General features: G+C 50.4%; 1 protein-coding gene across 2 annotated transcripts in view; it reads left to right on the forward strand.

The window, feature by feature from the left end:
• Positions 1-400: 400 nt before the first annotated feature.
• Positions 401-18,255, forward strand: part of LOC121285479 — a 202,140-nt gene continuing 184,285 nt past the window's right edge. Inside the window, exons 1-3 of one of the 2 annotated variants that reach the window (XM_041201947.1) lie at positions 401-558; positions 2,947-2,995; positions 9,363-9,519. In XM_041201947.1, the coding sequence (XP_041057881.1) occupies positions 2,981-2,995; positions 9,363-9,519 (172 nt within the window). In that variant the 5' untranslated portion in view covers positions 401-558; positions 2,947-2,980. Of the gene's footprint in view, positions 559-1,275; positions 1,423-2,946; positions 2,996-9,362; positions 9,520-18,255 lie in introns of those variants that run through there. The other variant, XM_041201948.1, reaches the window with a different exon arrangement.

The raw sequence follows: 18,255 nt of genomic DNA on the forward strand, positions 1-18,255 counted from the left end.
GACCTGCTGAGTTTTTCCAGGTAATTCTGTTTTTGTTTTACATATTTAAATAAGTTCTCTAGGAAGCAATGTTAGAGTATGTAACATCCCAAAACAGGGTTTCACACCAATGTGGAAGGGCTTTAAGTTCTACAATAAAGCAGGACTCTATTTGAAGATCATTTTATTGGTTTAGCTGCTTTATGGTCCTCTCAGCTGGTCCCTTTACACTCCTGCTCCCAATGAGACATTGTAAAGTCTGTCCCCTCCAGGTTGTACAGTAACAGGAGCAGTTAACAATCCGCTTCACTCAGCAGTAGGGAGGTAGTTGTATTGAAGGCTGGTGGAGTGGCAGCCTGCTGGAGGCTGTCACACAGGGAGGGCGCCTACAAGGTTCTGTTGCTACAACGCTGCACAGAGCATGCCCCGGCTTGTTTGGGCTGACAGTGAGGACACGGGTTTCTAAACCAATCACTGGGAAGTTTGCAGAACCATTACCTTTTAGTTTTGCTTTCCGGTTAATCGCTACTGGGGCCATCAGATCAGAGTCACTGGGAGCTCCGGGACGGACGGAAAGCTGTGAGTGCTTCTGATGTATATGTGTGTGGGTTGGGGGGGGGGAGTTTTGGGAAGCTGCAGTGAGGAGGGGGCGGGGGCGGTCTGTGTGTCTGCGGGGGTGTGGAAAGGCACTTGTGTTATACAAAAACGTTTACGATGCTTGTAGATACTTCTTAGAGTGAGGGTCGGATTGAGGGGAGGGGGCTCACGGCCAGTGGAGGAGGCTGGGTGGGGGGTCTCAGTAGGAGAGCAGGACACATGCTGCGGGGACTTGGGACGAGTGGGATTTGCAGTGATCTGCCTGAGCTGTAAATTAACATCAGGCAAACTTATAATAAAAACAGAAAGTGCTGGAAAAACTCAGCAGGTCTGACAGCATCTATGGAGAGAGAAACAGAGTTAACGTGTCAGATCCAATGTGGCTTCTTCGGAACATGCAGAGCCATATTGGACTTGAAACGTTAACTGCTGAGATCTGAGTTTTTCCAGCATTTTCTGCTTTTATTTCAGATTTCCAGCATCTGTAGGATTTTGCTTTTAGTTCAGGGAAACTTTCTCAATCCCCCAGTCTGCACTAAGATCACTGAGCTCAACTGGGCTATGAACTCTTGGGTTCAGGGAGCGAAGTCAGCCCTGAGACCTATCAGTCAGTGTTGGAAGGTGCAGCTATAGGGTGTGGACAGAAGCAGGGATATCTGTGGTAGCATCACACTCCCCCGCCTGGGCGGATTAGGGAGAGGCTTAGAACCACTTTCCAAAGAAACGGGCTGTTCAGATCTGGAGATGAACTCATCATTTCATTTAAACCGAGGCTACTTGTTGATCCAAATTTTAACAAGCCAGCAGAAGGTGACAGACTGTTTTCACACGAGGTGAAAGTGGCAGGTAATTGACAGGGGTCAGGGGTAACCGGAATCTATAACATTCGTATTATTCTGTTCACTAGGGAAGTTGAACTGCTGGTCCTGTTTAAACAGGACAAGGGTAGTGGCGTCTCCCCTCCCTTATCCTCGTCTCCCTTTCTCTCTCTGGCCTTTCTCACTTCCTCCTATGTTTCTACCCTTTCCCTGTGTTCCTCCGCAGGCGCTAATTTAGCTCCAGTCATGTCCTAGTCAGAGGGGGACAGGCGAGGAGCAGTGACAATGGGCCTCAGGACCACCAGGGTTTAATCTCAGCAGTATTGTCCTGGGACCCCTATTGCTGGGAGTGTCTGCAGGACTAGGCCATTTGGCCCATCGAGCCTGCTCCTCCATTCAGTAAGATCATGGCTGATCTGGTTATGGTCTCAGCTCCAGTTTTCTGCTTGCCCTCAGCCCAGCTCATTGGAGGGAAAGCTTCCCCTGCCTGCCCCCAGCCCAGCTCGATGGGGGGAAATGCTTCCCCTGCCTGCCCCCAGCCCAGCTCAATGGGGGGAAATGCTTCCCCTGCCTGCCCCCAGCCCAGCTCAATGGGGGGAAATGCTTCCCCTGCCTGCCCCCAGCCCAGCTCGATGGGGTGAAAGCTTCCCCTGCCTGCCCCCAGCCCAACTAGATGAGGGGAAAAGCTTCCCTACCTGCTCTCTGTGATGGGGTTTATACCGAGATGAACCCATTTTACCTGCACTCTCCCTGGAACACCTCTCCAACCTAACCCACTGACTGATGGGAATTTGCCTCTTGCTACTATCTCCATGGGAGGCTGCATTAGTTTCATCTCATGGTCAAATAGAAGCCTCTTTGAATCTTCATACTCTCCTTATTATTTAAGTGTTGGGGTGATTCAGTGGGTAGAACTCTCTTCTCTGAGGCAGAAGGCAGAAGATTTGAATCCCACCTCAGAGACAGCAACCTAGGCTGACACTCCAGTGCAGTACTGAAGGAGTGCTGCACTGTTATTAGCGCTGTCTTTCAGATGAGATGTTAAACCCCATCTGCCCTGTCAGGGTGGATGTGAAGGATCCCATGGTGTTATTTTGAAGAAGAGCAGGGTAGTTCTTCCTAGGGCCCTGACCAATACTTATCCTTCAATCAACATCACTAAAAAGCAGAATATCTGGTATTAACTCATTGCTGTTTGTGGGAGCTTGCTGTGTGCCAAGTGGTTGCCACATTTCCTACATTATAACAGTGACAACACTTTAAAAGTACTTAATTGCCTGAAAAGGACTTTGGATAGTCTGATGATTGTGAAAGGTGCTATGTAAGTGCAAGTCCTTCTTTCTCTTACAAAAAGACAACAGTGGAAAGGGGAGATGGTTTGGTGACAGAGTGAGGTTAGAATCGAGCTCAGATGTGACGTTTCACTGGGTTTCCTCAGACATGAAACCTGGTTGCTTGGCAAAAGATACTTGAGGCCTAGGAACCAGGGTATGAGGGGAAAGGAAAGTGGGAAATGATTCACTCTGAGATGAGTTGTTTTTTTGTGTTACAGATCTTGCAGCTTGATTTGGTGACTTCTCTGTGACATGGCATCTCCTCTGGTAAGCATTTAACAGAAGCTCCTATACACATGGACTCTAAGGTTAGGAAATATATAAAAGGGGTTCTGTGCACCTAACGGCTGGACTATTCTCAAACTGGTTCTGCAGGTTTGTATCAGTAGGCTTAAATGATACAATAATAAAAATCTCCATTGTAAAGGGTCAGTAGGAGCTGGAGGGGGCTCAGGCCTGTTGCAGATGGAATTAAATCAGCACTGAAGGGAAGGAGCCAGAAACATTGTGATCTATTGGCATCTCACACAACTCTTGTGGGAGACTGGACCAGCCCTCACTGAAGAGCAGTCCTTTATTCCGTTTCTTCTCAGGCCTCCAGCTAGAGTTTGGGGGAACCCCATGAAATTTCAGAACCAACGTGTCTTTTCAAATGGCCATGGGCTGTGGTCAGTGGAAAATATAATTTCTGTGCAGTCAAGGGATCTTCTCCTGGTATCAGAGCGGAAAGTGTTGGAAGCACTAAGCAGGTCAGGCAGCATCTGCGGAGAGAGAAAGAGTCAAAGTTCCAGGTCGATGACCTTTTACTACCCATTCTGACGAAAGGTCATCAACCTGAAACATTGGCTGGAGTTTTCTAGTCCTGTCAGGTGTCATGGTTGATGGGGGTGGGGACAATATGGCGAGAAGGCCAAAAATCGGTTTCACACCGTCGCGAAATCAGTTTGCAACTGAATGTCTGTTCCACCCATCAGTGGTGGGCCGGGTTTCCCACCGCCACAGACCGGGACCATCATTTTAATACATTTGCATCTAATTATAAGCCCTGCTCACTGGTATCATCCCCCCACATCATATTTTCCACCCGCGTCACCGTGACTTCAGAACGGTGTGCTTCGCAACTGCCTTTAAAAGGCATGCACCAGGCGAGCTGAACTTCACGGGGAACTCGGAGGTGAGTGCACACTAACATTGTGCAGCGCTCGTGAGCGTTGCCCATAGGACATCAAGGAAGAGGTGCCACACATTCATTGGGGGCACAGGCAAGATGGTTTTTCCCGGCTGGCTTTCAGTACAGTGCTGGGGCCAGGGCTCCAGTGCGGGTCAGACTTGGGGGATGGGGGCAGGGACAAAGCAGCACAGACTGAAGGAAATACTCAAGCACATGCCAGGGGTTGGTGGCTGAGGGAAGCAGCCACACACTTGGAAAAGCTTGTCAAAAGTGACCATTCTTCCACAGCTGAGACTGTTCAGCTGCAGCTCCATTGACATGCTTGGTGTTGGGGCTCTGAAGCTTTTCTGCCCACTTAAACAATGCAAAAGCATGAAAATGCCACCAAATGCTCCAGAACCTTTCACCCCTCAGGCACAGACTGCAAATTAATGTGTGCTTTAGGGGGCAACAGAGCAATTGGCCAACTGGGCAAGTTGTAGAATCTCCTTGTGAAAGCTGGCCATGTTGCAGTCACTGGTGGAGGTGCTCACAGCCCCTTGTAATGTCTTTATTAACTTTTGGATCAGTATCCATTATGGTTACAGCTAACCGCTTAGCCTTGCAGTGCGGGTTAGGAGAATGCCTGAGCTGAGAGCACAGCATGAAGTCCAGTAGCCGAAGCTGCTGCCAATTGGTCAAGTGGAGTAGGGCCGGAGGTGGGTGGGGTTTTGGACAGCTATGAAGCACACTACACAATGGCCATCCAACTGATGGCCAGCACTCTGGCATATGTGATGGGGCCTTCAGACTTAACCAAGAAAGGTTCTTAGTACACCTATGCAAAGCTACACGTCTCTTTCTTTGATATTGCAGAGGAGAACATCAGAAACATGGAGCCTGGTGATTTAGCAGAATGCCTTATGGCTTACAGAGAGTAGAGAAGAAGAGGAAGAGAGTGGCGGAGGTACCTGGCTCAGTAAAGGGAGGAGCACCACTCTCAAGATGAAAGTGTGGTAGGGCCTCCTGCACATGGTGTGAAACCAGCACAAACACATCTTGCAGGTCTGCACGTGATTTCCAGGGAGCATCCACGACTCCTACATCTTTCGCAGGTCTCAGTTCCCTGATATCTTCCAGGTCCCGAGGGGCTGCAGGATTGGCACCTCAGAGACAAGAGCTACCCACAGAGGCCGAAGCTGATGACACCCATGTGGCAGCCTCAGACTGCAGCAGACCGATGCTATAATAAGGCAAACAATAGACATATTGAAAATAAGGTTCCAGTGCCTCAGATCCAGTGGAGCACTGCAACATAGTCCTCGGAGGGTGTCGCACATCATCATCGTAGCTTGCTGCGCACTACACCACCTGGCCCTGCCAAGTGGGTGAGGAGCTGCCTGATGAGATGAAGGAGCTGCGCATCTCTTCCGATGAGGAGGACATCGAAGGGAATGACAATGATGAGGCCATCGCACTGGCCAGACAAGGCAGACATGCTCGGGAGGTCCTCATAGCCACAAGATTCATGGAGGATGATGACAAGATGCAGTGAGGACAGTCCTGACATCCTCACCTTGCATCTGTGACCGTTTGACTCCTGTGTGGCTGATGTCAGTGCACATACCCTCAGTGCAGAGGCTCATGTCATGGAATCGCAGCGGAGGCCCTAATAGTCACTTGATTCCAGGAGGATGATGATGACATGCAGTGAGGACACTCTATAGATCTTCACACAGCCTCTGGGAATATCTGACTCCCAGTCTGGCTGAGGGCAGCTTGCTTGCGCTCTGTGATCAGGTTCATATCATGGAGATGCAACTGTGAAACTTCAAATTCATCTGACTCTTTGTCAGCCTTCAGCACCTGAGCCCTTCAGGAGCACAGCATCACTAGTCACAGATGCTGAAGAGGTGGAGGGGCCAGCCCCACCTCAAAGGTGCTGAGAGCACTCAGAGAAAATGACGGAACTCTGTGACACCTGCCCACTACATTCTGGCAGCAATGACAAGCCCATTATCGAACTTCAGGCATCACTAATGTGTCCAGGGAGTGTGAGGCTGGAGCATCACTTTGGTCTGAAGGTTACACACTGTACAGGGAAGAGACCCTGGACTTAGACACCTGCCTTTATCTTGTGCAGGAACCAAGGTTTCACATCTGAGTGACACAAACACTGCTCATCATAATAAGCAGCCAAAGGCAGGGAGACATTCTTGCAAGTTTATTTACAATAGTGAACATTAAGTACAAGTGATTAACACCTGTGCCCAGTCTGTGCAACTTGGCCTAAATAACCAAGTGGTTATGGTACTGGGTTTGTAACCCCAAGATCAAGAGTTCAAATCTCACAATGGCAAACTATGAAACAATGTAACTTCATCTGAAACAGATGGAAACAGGTTTACTCAAAAGAGTATCAAGAGTTCAAATCTCACAATGGCAAACTATGAAACAATGTAACTTCATCTGAATAGGAACAGATGGAAACGTGTTTGTACTCGAAAGAGTTACATCTTCTTAACCTTTCCTTGATCAAGCAATGGCATAGTGGTATTGTTGCTGGACGAGGAATCCAGTGACCTAGGTTAATGCTCTAGGGACCAGGGTTCAAATCCCACCATGGCAGATAGTGGAATTTGAATCAAATAAAAAAAAATTGGATTCAATGAAAATCTGGAACTAAATGTGTAATGATGACCATAAAACCATTATTCTCCAAAAGAGTTACATCTTCTTGACCTTCCTGACCCTGCCACTATGTGTTGGTGCTCCCTGGGCATCCACAGTGGAGGTGGAGGCAGCTTGCTGACTGCAACGCCCTGTCTGTGATAACCTTGACCTCTGGAGGGCCCAGACCTGCTTTCAGGGCCTGCTGTTTGGCAGTGTCCCTCTGCTCAGACTGTGGAGCTGAAGCTGCTTGGTCACAGGAAGAGAGGATTCGATAGTCCGGTTACTCCCAGAATGACCTGGGTGGATGGCCCTGGGGTGTGCACCTGCTGATCTTCCTCCCTCTGGGTGTCCAAGAACCCTGGCTGACTCCTTGAGAAGGGGAAGCTGGTGAGAGATTGAGCTGTCCTGCACCCCTCTCACGTTGACACTGTTGGAGGCTGACTATGGCGTCAGCGGTGGAGTTCAGCCCGCGCAGCAGTGCAGGATTGATGTCCTAGACCAAGGTCTCCATAGCGGCTGCCATCCTACCAGTGTTGACCTCAGTGCGTTAGCATGCTGGCGCTATCACACAGAGTGAAGGTAAACAGACTCCTCCATCGTGCCTTGCAATCTGAGGAGTGCAGTGGACATCCCTTCCTGATGTTCCTGATTTTGCCTTTGCAGGTCCAGCAACTGTGACATGACTGAGTCTAGAGGCTCCTCGACTGACACAGAATCAGCAGATCTCTGGCCTCTGTCAGTCCTCAGAGACCTGGAAAATCCTTGCAGCTGCCTGCCATGGATCAGACAGTGCGATATGCTAACCAGATTGTGACCCTGAGGCTACTCCAGAACAAGGGGTGTGTCTCTGCACTGGTGGAGGATGTGGGTGAGTGCTGTGATGGGACCTCAGTTAGGGCGTCATCAAATTCTTCTTCCAAGGTGTCTTCAGGGCTTGAGTCAAGGACCTGGCTTGTGGACCCTCTCAGCTGCTACCCAGATGTGCCTGCGAAAACAAGGATAGATAATTAGTGAATGGCAGGGGACTGCGGAGCAGAGGAACTGAGTCACGGCATGGTTATCTGATGGATGTTGCACTGCTGGATCTTCACTTGGTAGAGCACCATTGACCTCACCATCAGCACAAGATTGGTCCAGATCCTCACAGGCCAGCTGGATGGCTCTGTTCTCAAAGTCTGGCAGGACCTTGATGTGGGCCACTCCTCCACCAGTCTGTGACCTCTCCCTTTTGTTGTGTGCCAGCTTGTCCTGCATGAAAACAGATGGAGAGAGTATAAGCAGGAAGCCTGCCAGGCCAGGAGAAGAATACCTGGCATGTGTGGGTGGTGAGTGGTGCCATGGACGGGATGAGGATACAATCTGCAGGGCAGATGAAGGTGTGTGAGGGACAGTGAGTTGTGATGTCCCTTGAAGTCCCCTGAGTGAGTGAGATCCCTGTGGATGTGTGATGGGTTTGTGAGTGTGTGAGTTAAGGGTGATGAGAAGAGGTGGAACAGATGAGATCATTCTTCCTTTTTCAGCACTGGGTGGCTGTCCTCTTTTGCAGGGCATTGGTGCTGACCACAGCTGCCACCACCTCCAATGCTGGATTGGTGACCTTGCTTCTGGTCTTTGTCCAGAGCTGGGGTAGAGGACATCACGACAGGCCTTCACTACATCTAGAAGGCGCCCGGGGGAGGTGTTACTAAATTTTGGGGCAGCTTTAGCAGCCATAACTTTCCAGCAGCTTCCAATGCTGGAGAGAGAGCCAGCTCTGTACAGAGGTGCCTTTAAATATGACTCATGGATTTTTGAAGGCCTGAGGTGACGGTGGGGCTGGTGAATCAGAGGCTGCCCACCAGCGATCCGGCGTGTTTCCCGGGAATGTATTATTAATGAGGCGGGAATGTGCTGGGCAGGGGACAATAGGATGCGAAAACCCGCCACTGGAGCCAGTGGGGAAAACATCCATTTTCCCTGCCCGCTACCGCACTTAGTGCAAATCTGGGATGATTCTGCTCATTAACTCTGTCTGTTTCTTTCACCACAGATGCTGCTTGACATGCTGAGTGCATCCAGCATGTTCTGCTTTTATTTCAGATTTCCAGTATCTGCAGTATTTTGTTTTTTGCACTTTTCTTGGGTGTAGGACTGAGGGATGTTATTATGACAAAGGAATGTATCCTCTTCTGCCTCTGTTATTCTGCTGTAACTATTTACCCTTTAGACTCATCCTTTTTTTTTTGCTTTCTTGTCCCTCATAAACACCTTTTTGCCTTGCACCATCATTCCTTTTAGCATTGCATCATTCCTGCCCTCCAGCCTATCATAGACCATCCTCTTGTTCCACCCATTTGCTGTCACTTTCTCCTGACCCTGTACTTGTTTGAATTTGTTTATCTCCAACAACTTCCGCCTTCTGACAAAAGATCATCAGAATGAAACTTTAATTCTATTTCTCTTCACTGGTGCTGTCTGACCTGCTGACCAGCACATTCTGTTTTTATTTCAGATTTCCAGCATCTGCAGTATTTTGCTTTGGCCTGGCCAATGTATTCAAAATCCTTCACACCGTGTATGTTGGAAAGAAAATAAAAGTTCCTTATTCCTGATTTGTAGTGATATCAAAATGGAGGAAGTGTTGATGTTTGTAAACAAGCATGTTGGACAGCATTTACATAAACAGCACGATTCTGTTACAGTTAAATGATTGACCACCACCAGATTTTAACAGAGTATTCCACCTGATTCCAACAAAATTTAGAGCACGATTTTATGCGGTTAAAAATGCTGAAGTTGGTTCAGCTAGTGAATCCTGATTGTTTACTTTAGAATCCACAGCTCACGGAGGATGGAGTGAAAGAGACAGCACCAAGTGATACCAGCAGTACAGTGCCCAGTGCCGAGCCAACCAGTGATGAACCCAGTACCCCTCCAGCGATCACCAAGGAGACCCTGGTGTTCTTTGACCTGGAAACCACAGGCCTAGGTAATGACCATCTGACCTGACCTGAGACCCCCTTTACCTTGTACTAAGGCGCTGCATCCACAAACACTGTGGTGCCTGTTTGCTCTCTGTGTGCAAGTTTGCAGCTGTGTGGAGACTTCACCAGAATAAAACAAAGGAAGATCAGAGGAGGGAAAATGATAACTTCATATTTCCCAAGTTGAGGGGTAGAGGACATCACGACAGGCCTTCACTACATCTAGAAGGCGCCCGGGGGAGGTGTTGCAAAATTTTGGGGCAGCTTTAGCAGCCATAACTTTCCAGCAGCTTCCAATGCTGGAGAGAGAGCCAGCTCTGTACAGAGGTGCCCTTTAAATATGGCGCCTGGATTATTGAAGGCCTGAGGTGACGGTGGGGCTGGTGAATCAGAGGCTGCCCACCAGCGATCCGGCGTGTTTCCGGGGAATGTATTATTAATGAGGCGGGAATGTGCTGGGTAGGGGACAAAAGGATGCGAAAACCCGCCACTGGAGCCAGTGGGGAAAACATCCATTTTCCCTGCCCGCTACCACACTTAGTGCAAATCTGGGATGATTAGTATAGTAGGTATGGTAGGAGAATTGGAAAGGAGATGGGCTGAAGGGTAGCATGTAATGAGGAGACTCGGTAAGGGGTATTGGAAGAATTCAGAGCGACAATCAGTGAGAGGTAATACAAAAACATGATAGACTCCCATCCCAGTCTATCTGCATCTCACTCCCATCCCAGTCTATCCGTGCCTCACTCCCATCCCAGACTATCTGTATCTCACTCCCATCCCAGTCTATCTGTATCTCACTCCCATCCCAGTCTATCCGTGTCTCACTCCCATCCCAGTCTATCCGTGGCTCACTCCCATCTCAGTCTATCTGTATCTCACTCCCATCCCAGTCTATCCGTGTCTCACTCCCATCCCAGTTTATCCGTGCCTCACTCCCATCCCAGTCTATCCATGTCTCACTCCCAGGCCAATCTGTGTCTTACTCCCATCTCAGTCTATCTGTGTCTCACTCCCATCCCAGTCTATCCGTGTCTCATTCCCATCCCAGTCTATCCGTGCCTCACTCCCATCCCAGTCTATCCATGTCTCACACCCATCGGAGTCTATCTGCATCTCACTCCCATCCCAGTCTATCTGTGTCTCACTCCCATCCCAGTCTATCCGTGTATCATTCCCATCTCAGTCAATCCGTATCTCACTCCCATCCCAGTCTATCTGTGTCTCACTCCCATCCCAGTCTATCCGTGCCTCACTCCCATCCCAGTCTATCCGTGTCTCACTCCCATCCCAGTCTATCTGTGTCTCACTCCCATCTCAGTCTGTCCGTGTCTCACTCCCATCCCAGTCTATCTGTGTCTCACTCCCATCCCAGTCGATCCGTGTCTCACTCCCATCCCAGTCTATCTGTGTCTCACTCCCATCTCAGTCTGTCCGTGTCTCACTCCCATCCCAGTCTATCCGTGTCTCACTCCCATCCCAGTCTATCTGTGTCTCACTCCCATCTCAGTCTATCCGTGCCTCACTCCCATCCCAGTCTATCCGTGTCTCACTCCCATCCCAGTCTATCCGTGTCTCACTCCCATCCCAGTCTATCTGTGTCTGACTCCCATCTCAGTCTATCCGTGACTCACTCCCATCCCAATCCATTCGTGTCTCACTCCCATCTCAGTCTGTCCGTGCCTCACTCCCATCCCAGTCTATCCATGTCTCACTCCCAGGCCAATCTGTGCCTCACTCCCATCTCAGTCTATCTGTGCGTCACTCCCATCCCAGTCTATCCCTGTCTCACTCCCATCCCAGTCTTTTCATGTCTCACTCCCATCTCAGTCTACTCGTGTCTCACTCCCATATCAGTCTATCTGTGTCTCACTCCCATCCCAGTCTATATGCGTCTCACTCCCATCCCAGTCTATCTGTGTCTCACTCCCATCTCAGTCTATCTGTGTCTCACTCCCATCCCAGTCTATTCGTGTCTCACTCCCCTCCCAGTCTATTCGTGTCTCACTCCCATCTCAGTCTAGCCGTGCCTCACTCCATCCCAGTCTATCCGTGTCTCACTCCCATCCCAATCTATTCGTGTCTCACTCCCATCTCAGTCTGTCCGTGCCTCACTCCCATCCCAGTCTATCCATGTCTCACTCCCAGGCCAATCTGTGCCTCACTCCCATCTCAGTCTATCTGTGTCTCACTCCCTTCCCAGTCTATCCATGGCTCACTCCCATCCCAGTCTATCTGTGCCTCACTTCAATCCCAGTTTATCAGTGTTTCACTCCTATCCCAGTCTCTCCGTGTCTCACTCCCCGGCCAAACTGCGTCTTTCGCCCATCTCAGTCTATCTGTGTTCCGCTCCCATCCCAGTCTATCCGTGTCTCACTCCCATCCCAGTCTATTCGTGCCTCACTCCCATCCCAGTCTATCTGTGTCATACTCCCATCCCAGTCTATCTGTGTCATACTCCCATCCCAGTCTATCCGTGTCTCACTCCCATCCCAGTCTATCTGTGTCTTACTCCCATCTCAGTCTATCTGTGTCTCACTCCCATCCCAGTCTATCCATGTCCCTCTCCCAGGCCAATCTATCCGTGTCTCACTCCCATCCCAGTCTATCCATGTCTCACTCCCAGGGCAATCTATCCGTGCCTCACTCCCATCCCAGTCTATCTGTGTCTCACTCCCATCCCAGTCTATCCGTGTCTCACTCCCAGGCCAATCTATCCGTGTCTCAGTCCCAGTCCAATATATCCGTGTCTCACTCCCATTCCAGTCTATCCGTGTCTCACTCCCAGGCCAATCTATCCGTGTCTCACTCCCATCCCAGTCTATCCGTGTCTCACTCCCAGGCCAATCTGTCTCAATCCCAACTCAGTCTATCTGTATCTCACTCCCATCCCAGTCTATCCGTGTCTCACTCCCATCCCTGTCTATTTGTGTCTTTCTCCCATCTCAGTCTCTCTGTGTCTCACTCCCATCTCAGTCTATATGTGTCTCACTCCCATCTCAGTCTATCTGTGTCTCACTCCCATCTCAGTCTATCTGTGTCTCACTCCCATCCCAGTCTATTTGTGTCTCACTCCCATACCAGTCTATTCGTGTCTCACTCCCATCTCAGTGTATCCGTGCCTCACACCAGCCCAGTCTATCCGTGTCTCTCTCCCATCCCAATCTATTCGTGTCTTACTCCCATCTCAATCTGTCCGTGCCTCACTCCCATCCCAGTCTATCCATGTCTCACTCCCAGGCCAATCTGTGCCTCACTCCCAACTCAGTCTATCTGTGCGTCACTCCCATCCCAGTCTATCCGTGTCTCACTCCCATCCCAGTGTATTCATGTCTCACTCCCATCTCAGTCTATCTGTGTCTCACTCCCATCCCAGTCTATTCGTGTCTTACTCCCATCCCAGTCTATTCGTGTCTCACTCCCATATCAGACTATCCGTTCCTCACTCCCATCCCAGACTATCCGTGGCTCACTCCCATCCCAATCTAGTCGTGTCTCCCTCCCATCCCAGTCTATTCGTGTGTCACTCCCTGGCCAATCTGTGTCTCATTCCCAACTCAGTGTATCCGTGTCTCACTCCCATCCCAGTCTATTCGTGTCTCACTCCCATCTCAGTCTATCCATTCCTCACTCCCATCCCAGTCTATCTGTGTCTTACTCCCATCCCAATCTATCCGTGTCTCACTCCCATCCCAGTCTATCCGTGTCTCACTCCCATCCCAGTCTATCCTGTCTCACACCCATCTCAGTCTATTCGTGTCTCACTCCCATCTCAGTCTATCCATTCCTCACTCCCATCCCAGTCTATTCGTGTCTCACTCCCATCTCAGTCTATCCATTCCTCACTCCCATCCCAGTCTATCTGTGTCTCACTCCCAACCCAATCTATCCGTGTCTCACTCCCATCCTTGTCTATTCGTGTCTCACTCCCAGGCTAATCTGTGTATCACAGTCTTCTCAGTCTCTCCGTGCCTCACTCCCATCCCAGTCTATCCGTGTCTCACTCCCTTCCCAGTCTATTCATGTCTCACTCCCATCTCAGTCTATATGTGTCTCACTCCCATCCCAGTCTATCCATGTCTCACTCCCATCCCAGTCTATTCGTGTCTGACTCCCATCTGTCTATCCATGCCTCACTCCCATCCCAGTCTATCCATGTCTCACTCCCATCCCAATCTATTCGTTTCTCACTCCCATCTCAGTCTGTCCGTGTCTCACTCCCAGGCCTATCTGTGCCTCACTCCCATCTAAGTCTATCCGTGCCTCACTCCCATTCCAGTCTATGCGTGTCTCACTCCCATCCCAGTCTATTCATGTCTCACTCCCATCTCAGTCTATCTGTGTCTCACTCCCATCCCAGTCTATCCGTGTCTCACTCCCATCTCAGTCTATCTGTGTCTCACACCCATCTCAGTCTATCTGTGTCTCACTCCCATCCCAGTCTATTAGTGTCTCACTCCCATTCCTGTCTATTCGTGTCTCACTCCCATCCCAATCTATCCGTGTCTCACTCCCATCTCAGTCTCTCCGTGTCTCACTACCATCCCAATCTATTCGTGTCTCACTCCCATCCCAATCTATTCGTGTCTCACTCCCATCTCAGTCTATCCGTGCCTCACTCCCATCCCAGTCTATTCGTGTCTCACCCCCATCCCAATCTATTCGTGTCTCACTCCCATCTCAGTCTATCCGTGCCTCACTTCCATCCCAATCTATCCATGTCTCGCTCCCAGGCCAATTTATCTGTGCCTCACTCCCATCCCAGTCTATCCGTGTCTCACTCCCAGGCCAATCTATCCGTGTCTCAATCCCAGGCCCATCTATCCGTGTCTCACTCCCATATCAGTCTATCCGTGTCTCACTCCCAGGCCATTCTATCCGTATCTCACTGCCATCCCAGTCTATCCGTGTCTCACTCCCATCCCAGTCTATTCATGTCTCACTCCCATCTCAGTCTATCTGTGTCTCACTCCCATCCCTGTCTATTCGTGTCTCACTCCAATCCCAGTCTATTCGTGTCTCACTCCCATATCAGTCTATCCGTGCCTCACTCCCATCCCATTCTATCCGTGTCTCACTCCCATCCCAATCTAGTCGTGTCTCGCTCCCATTTGTGTCTATCCGTGCCTCACTCCCATCCAAGTCTATCCATGTCTCACTCCCAGGCCAATTTATCTGTGTCTCACTCCCATCCCTGTCTATCCGTGCCTCACTCCCATCCCAGTCTCTCCGTATGTTACTCCCAGGCCAATCTGTGTCTCACTCCCTTCTCAGTCTCTCCGTGCCTCACTCCCACCCCAGTCTCTCCGTGTCTCATTCCCATCCCAGTCTATTCATGTCTCACTCCCATCTCAGTCTATCCGTGTCTCACTCCCATCCCAGTCTCTATGTGTCTCACTCCCATCTCAGTCTATATGTGTCTCACTCCCATCCCAGTCTATCCGTGTCTAACTCGCATCCCAGTCTATCCGTGTCTCACTCCCATCCCAGTCTCTATGTGTCTCACTCCCATCCCAGTCTATCCGTGTCTCACTCCCATCCCAGTCTCTATGTGTCTCACTCCCATCTCAGTCTATATGTGTCTCACTCCCATCCCAGTCTATCCGTGTCTCACTCGCATCCCAGTCTCTCCGTGTCTCACCCCCCGACAATCTGTGTCTCACTCCCATCTCAGTCTATCCGTGCCTCACTCCCATCCCAGTCTATCCATGTCTCACTCCCAGGTCAATTTATCTGTGTCTCACTCCCATCCCAGTCTATCTGTGTCTCACTCCCATCTCAGTGTATCTGTGTCTTACTCCCATCTCAGTCTATCTGTGTCTCACTCCCATCCCAGTCTATTCGTGTTTCACTCCCTCTCAGTCTATCCGTGCCTCACTCCATCCCAGTCTATCCATGTCTCACTCCCAGGCCAATCTGTGCCTCACTCCCATCTCAGTCTATCTGTGCGTCACTCCCATCCCTGTCTATCCGTGTCTCACTCCCACTCCAGTGTATTCATGTCCCACTCCCATCTCAGTCTATCTGTGCCTCACTCGCATCCCAGTCTATTCGTATCTCACTCCAATCCCAGTCTATTCGTGTCTCACTCCCATATCAGTCTATCCGTGCCTCACTCCCATCCCAGTCTATCCGTGTCTCACCCACATCCCAATCTACTCGTTTCTCGCTCCCATCTCTGTCTATCCGTGCCTCACTCCCATCCAAGTCTATCCATGTTTCACTCCCAGGCCAATTTTTCTGTGTCTCACTCCCATCCCAGTCTATCCATGCCTCACTCCCATCCCAGTCTATCCGTGTCTTACTCCCTGGCCAACCTGTGTCTCACTCCCTACTCAGTCTATCCGTGCCTCATTCCCACCCCAGTCTCTCCGTGTCTCACTCCCATCCCAATCTATTCATGTCTCACTCCCATCTCGGTCTATCTGTGTCTCACTCCCATCCCAATCTATCCGTGTCTCACTCCCATCTCAGTCTCTCCGTGTCTCACTCCCATCCCAATCTATTCGTGTCTCACTCCCATCCCAATCTATTCGTGTCTCACTCCCATCTCAGTCTATCTGTGCCTCACTCCCATCCCAATCTATTCGTGTCTCACCCCCATCCCAATCTATTCGTGTCTCACTCCCATCTCAGTCTATCCGTGCCTCACTCCCATCCCAATCTATCCATGTCTCGCTCCCAGGCCAATTTATCTGTGCCTCACTCCCATCCCAGTCTATCCGTGTCTCACTCCCAGGCCAATCTATCCGTGTCTCAATCCCAGGCCCATCTATCCGTGTCTCACTCCCATATCAGTCTATCCGTGTCTCACTCCCAGGCCATTCTATCCGTATCTCACTGCCATCCCAGTCTATCCGTGTCTCACTCCCATCCCAGTCTATTCATGTCTCACTCCCATCTCAGTCTATCTGTGTCTCACTCCCATCCCTGTCTATTCGTGTCTCACTCCAATCCCAGTCTATTCGTGTCTCACTTCCATATCAGTCTATCCGTGCCTCACTCCCATCCCATTCTATCCGTGTCTCACTCCCATCCCAATCTAGTCGTGTCTCGCTCCCATTTGTGTCTATCCGTTCCTCACTCCCATCCAAGTCTATCCATGTCTCACTCCCAGGCCAATTTATCTGTTTCTCACTCCCATCCCTGTCTATCCGTGCCTCACTCCCATCCCAGTCTCTCCGTATGTTACTCCCAGGCCAATCTGTGTCTCACTCCCTTCTCAGACTCTCCGTGCCTCACTCCCACCCCAGTCTCTCCGTGTCTCACTCCCATCCCAGTCTATTCATGTCTCACTCCCATCTCAGTCTATCCGTGTCTCACTCCCATCCCAGTCTCTATGTGTCTCACTCCCATCTCAGTCTATATGTGTCTCACTCCCATCCCAGTCTATCCGTGTCTCACTCGCATCCCAGTCTATCCGTGTCTCACTCCCATCCCAGTCTCTATGTGTCTCACTCCCATCCCAGTCTATCCGTGTCTCACTCCCATCCCAGTCTCTATGTGTCTCACTCCCATCTCAGTCTATATGTGTCTCACTCCCATCCCAGTCTATCCGTGTCTCACTCGCATCCCAGTCTCTCCGTGTCTCACCCCCCGACAATCTGTGTCTCACTCCCATCTCAGTCTATCCGTGCCTCACTCCCATCCCAGTCTATCCATGTCTCACTCCCAGGTCAATTTATCTGTGTCTCACTCCCATCCCAGTCTATCTGTGTCTCACTCCCATCTCAGTGTATCTGTGTCTTACTCCCATCTCAGTCTATCTGTGTCTCACTCCCATCCCAGTCTATTCGTGTTTCACTCCCTCTCAGTCTATCCGTGCCTCACTCCATCCCAGTCTATCCATGTCTCACTCCCAGGTCAATCTGTGCCTCACTCCCATCTCAGTCTATCTGTGCGTCACTCCCATCCCTGTCTATCCGTGTCTCACTCCCACTCCAGTGTATTCATGTCCCACTCCCATCTCAGTCTATCTGTGCCTCACTCGCATCCCAGTCTATTCGTATCTCACTCCAATCCCAGTCTATTCGTGTCTCACTCCCATATCAGTCTATCCGTGCCTCACTCCCATCCCAGTCTATCCGTGTCTCACCCACATCCCAATCTACTCGTTTCTCGCTCCCATCTCTGTCTATCCGTGCCTCACTCCCATCCAAGTCTATCCATGTTTCACTCCCAGGCCAATTTTTCTGTGTCTCACTCCCATCCCAGTCTATCCATGCCTCACTCCCATCCCAGTCTATCCGTGTCTTACTCCCTGGCCAATCTGTGTCTCACTCCCTACTCAGTCTATCCGTGCCTCATTCCCACCCCAGTCTCTCCGTGTCTCACTCCCATCCCAATCTATTCATGTCTCACTCCCATCTCGGTCTATCTGTGTCTCACTCCCATCCCAGTCTATTCGTGTCTCACTCCCATCCCAATCTATCCGTGTCTCACTCCCATCTCAGTCTCTCCGTGTCTCACTCCCATCCCAATCTATTCGTGTCTCACTCCCATCCCAATCTATTCGTGTCTCACTCCCATCTCAGTCTATCTGTGCCTCACTCCCATCCCAATCTATTCGTGTCTCACCCCCATCCCAATCTATTCGTGTCTCACTCCCATCTCAGTCTATCCGTGCCTCACTCCCATCCCAATCTATCCATGTCTCGCTCCCAGGCCAATTTATCTGTGCCTCACTCCCATCCCAGTCTATCCGTGTCTCACTCCCAGGCCAATCTATCCGTGTCTCAATC

The sequence above is a fragment of the Carcharodon carcharias genome, chromosome 13 (genome assembly GCF_017639515.1).
Source record: "Carcharodon carcharias isolate sCarCar2 chromosome 13, sCarCar2.pri, whole genome shotgun sequence".
Lineage (NCBI taxonomy): Eukaryota > Metazoa > Chordata > Chondrichthyes > Lamniformes > Lamnidae > Carcharodon > Carcharodon carcharias.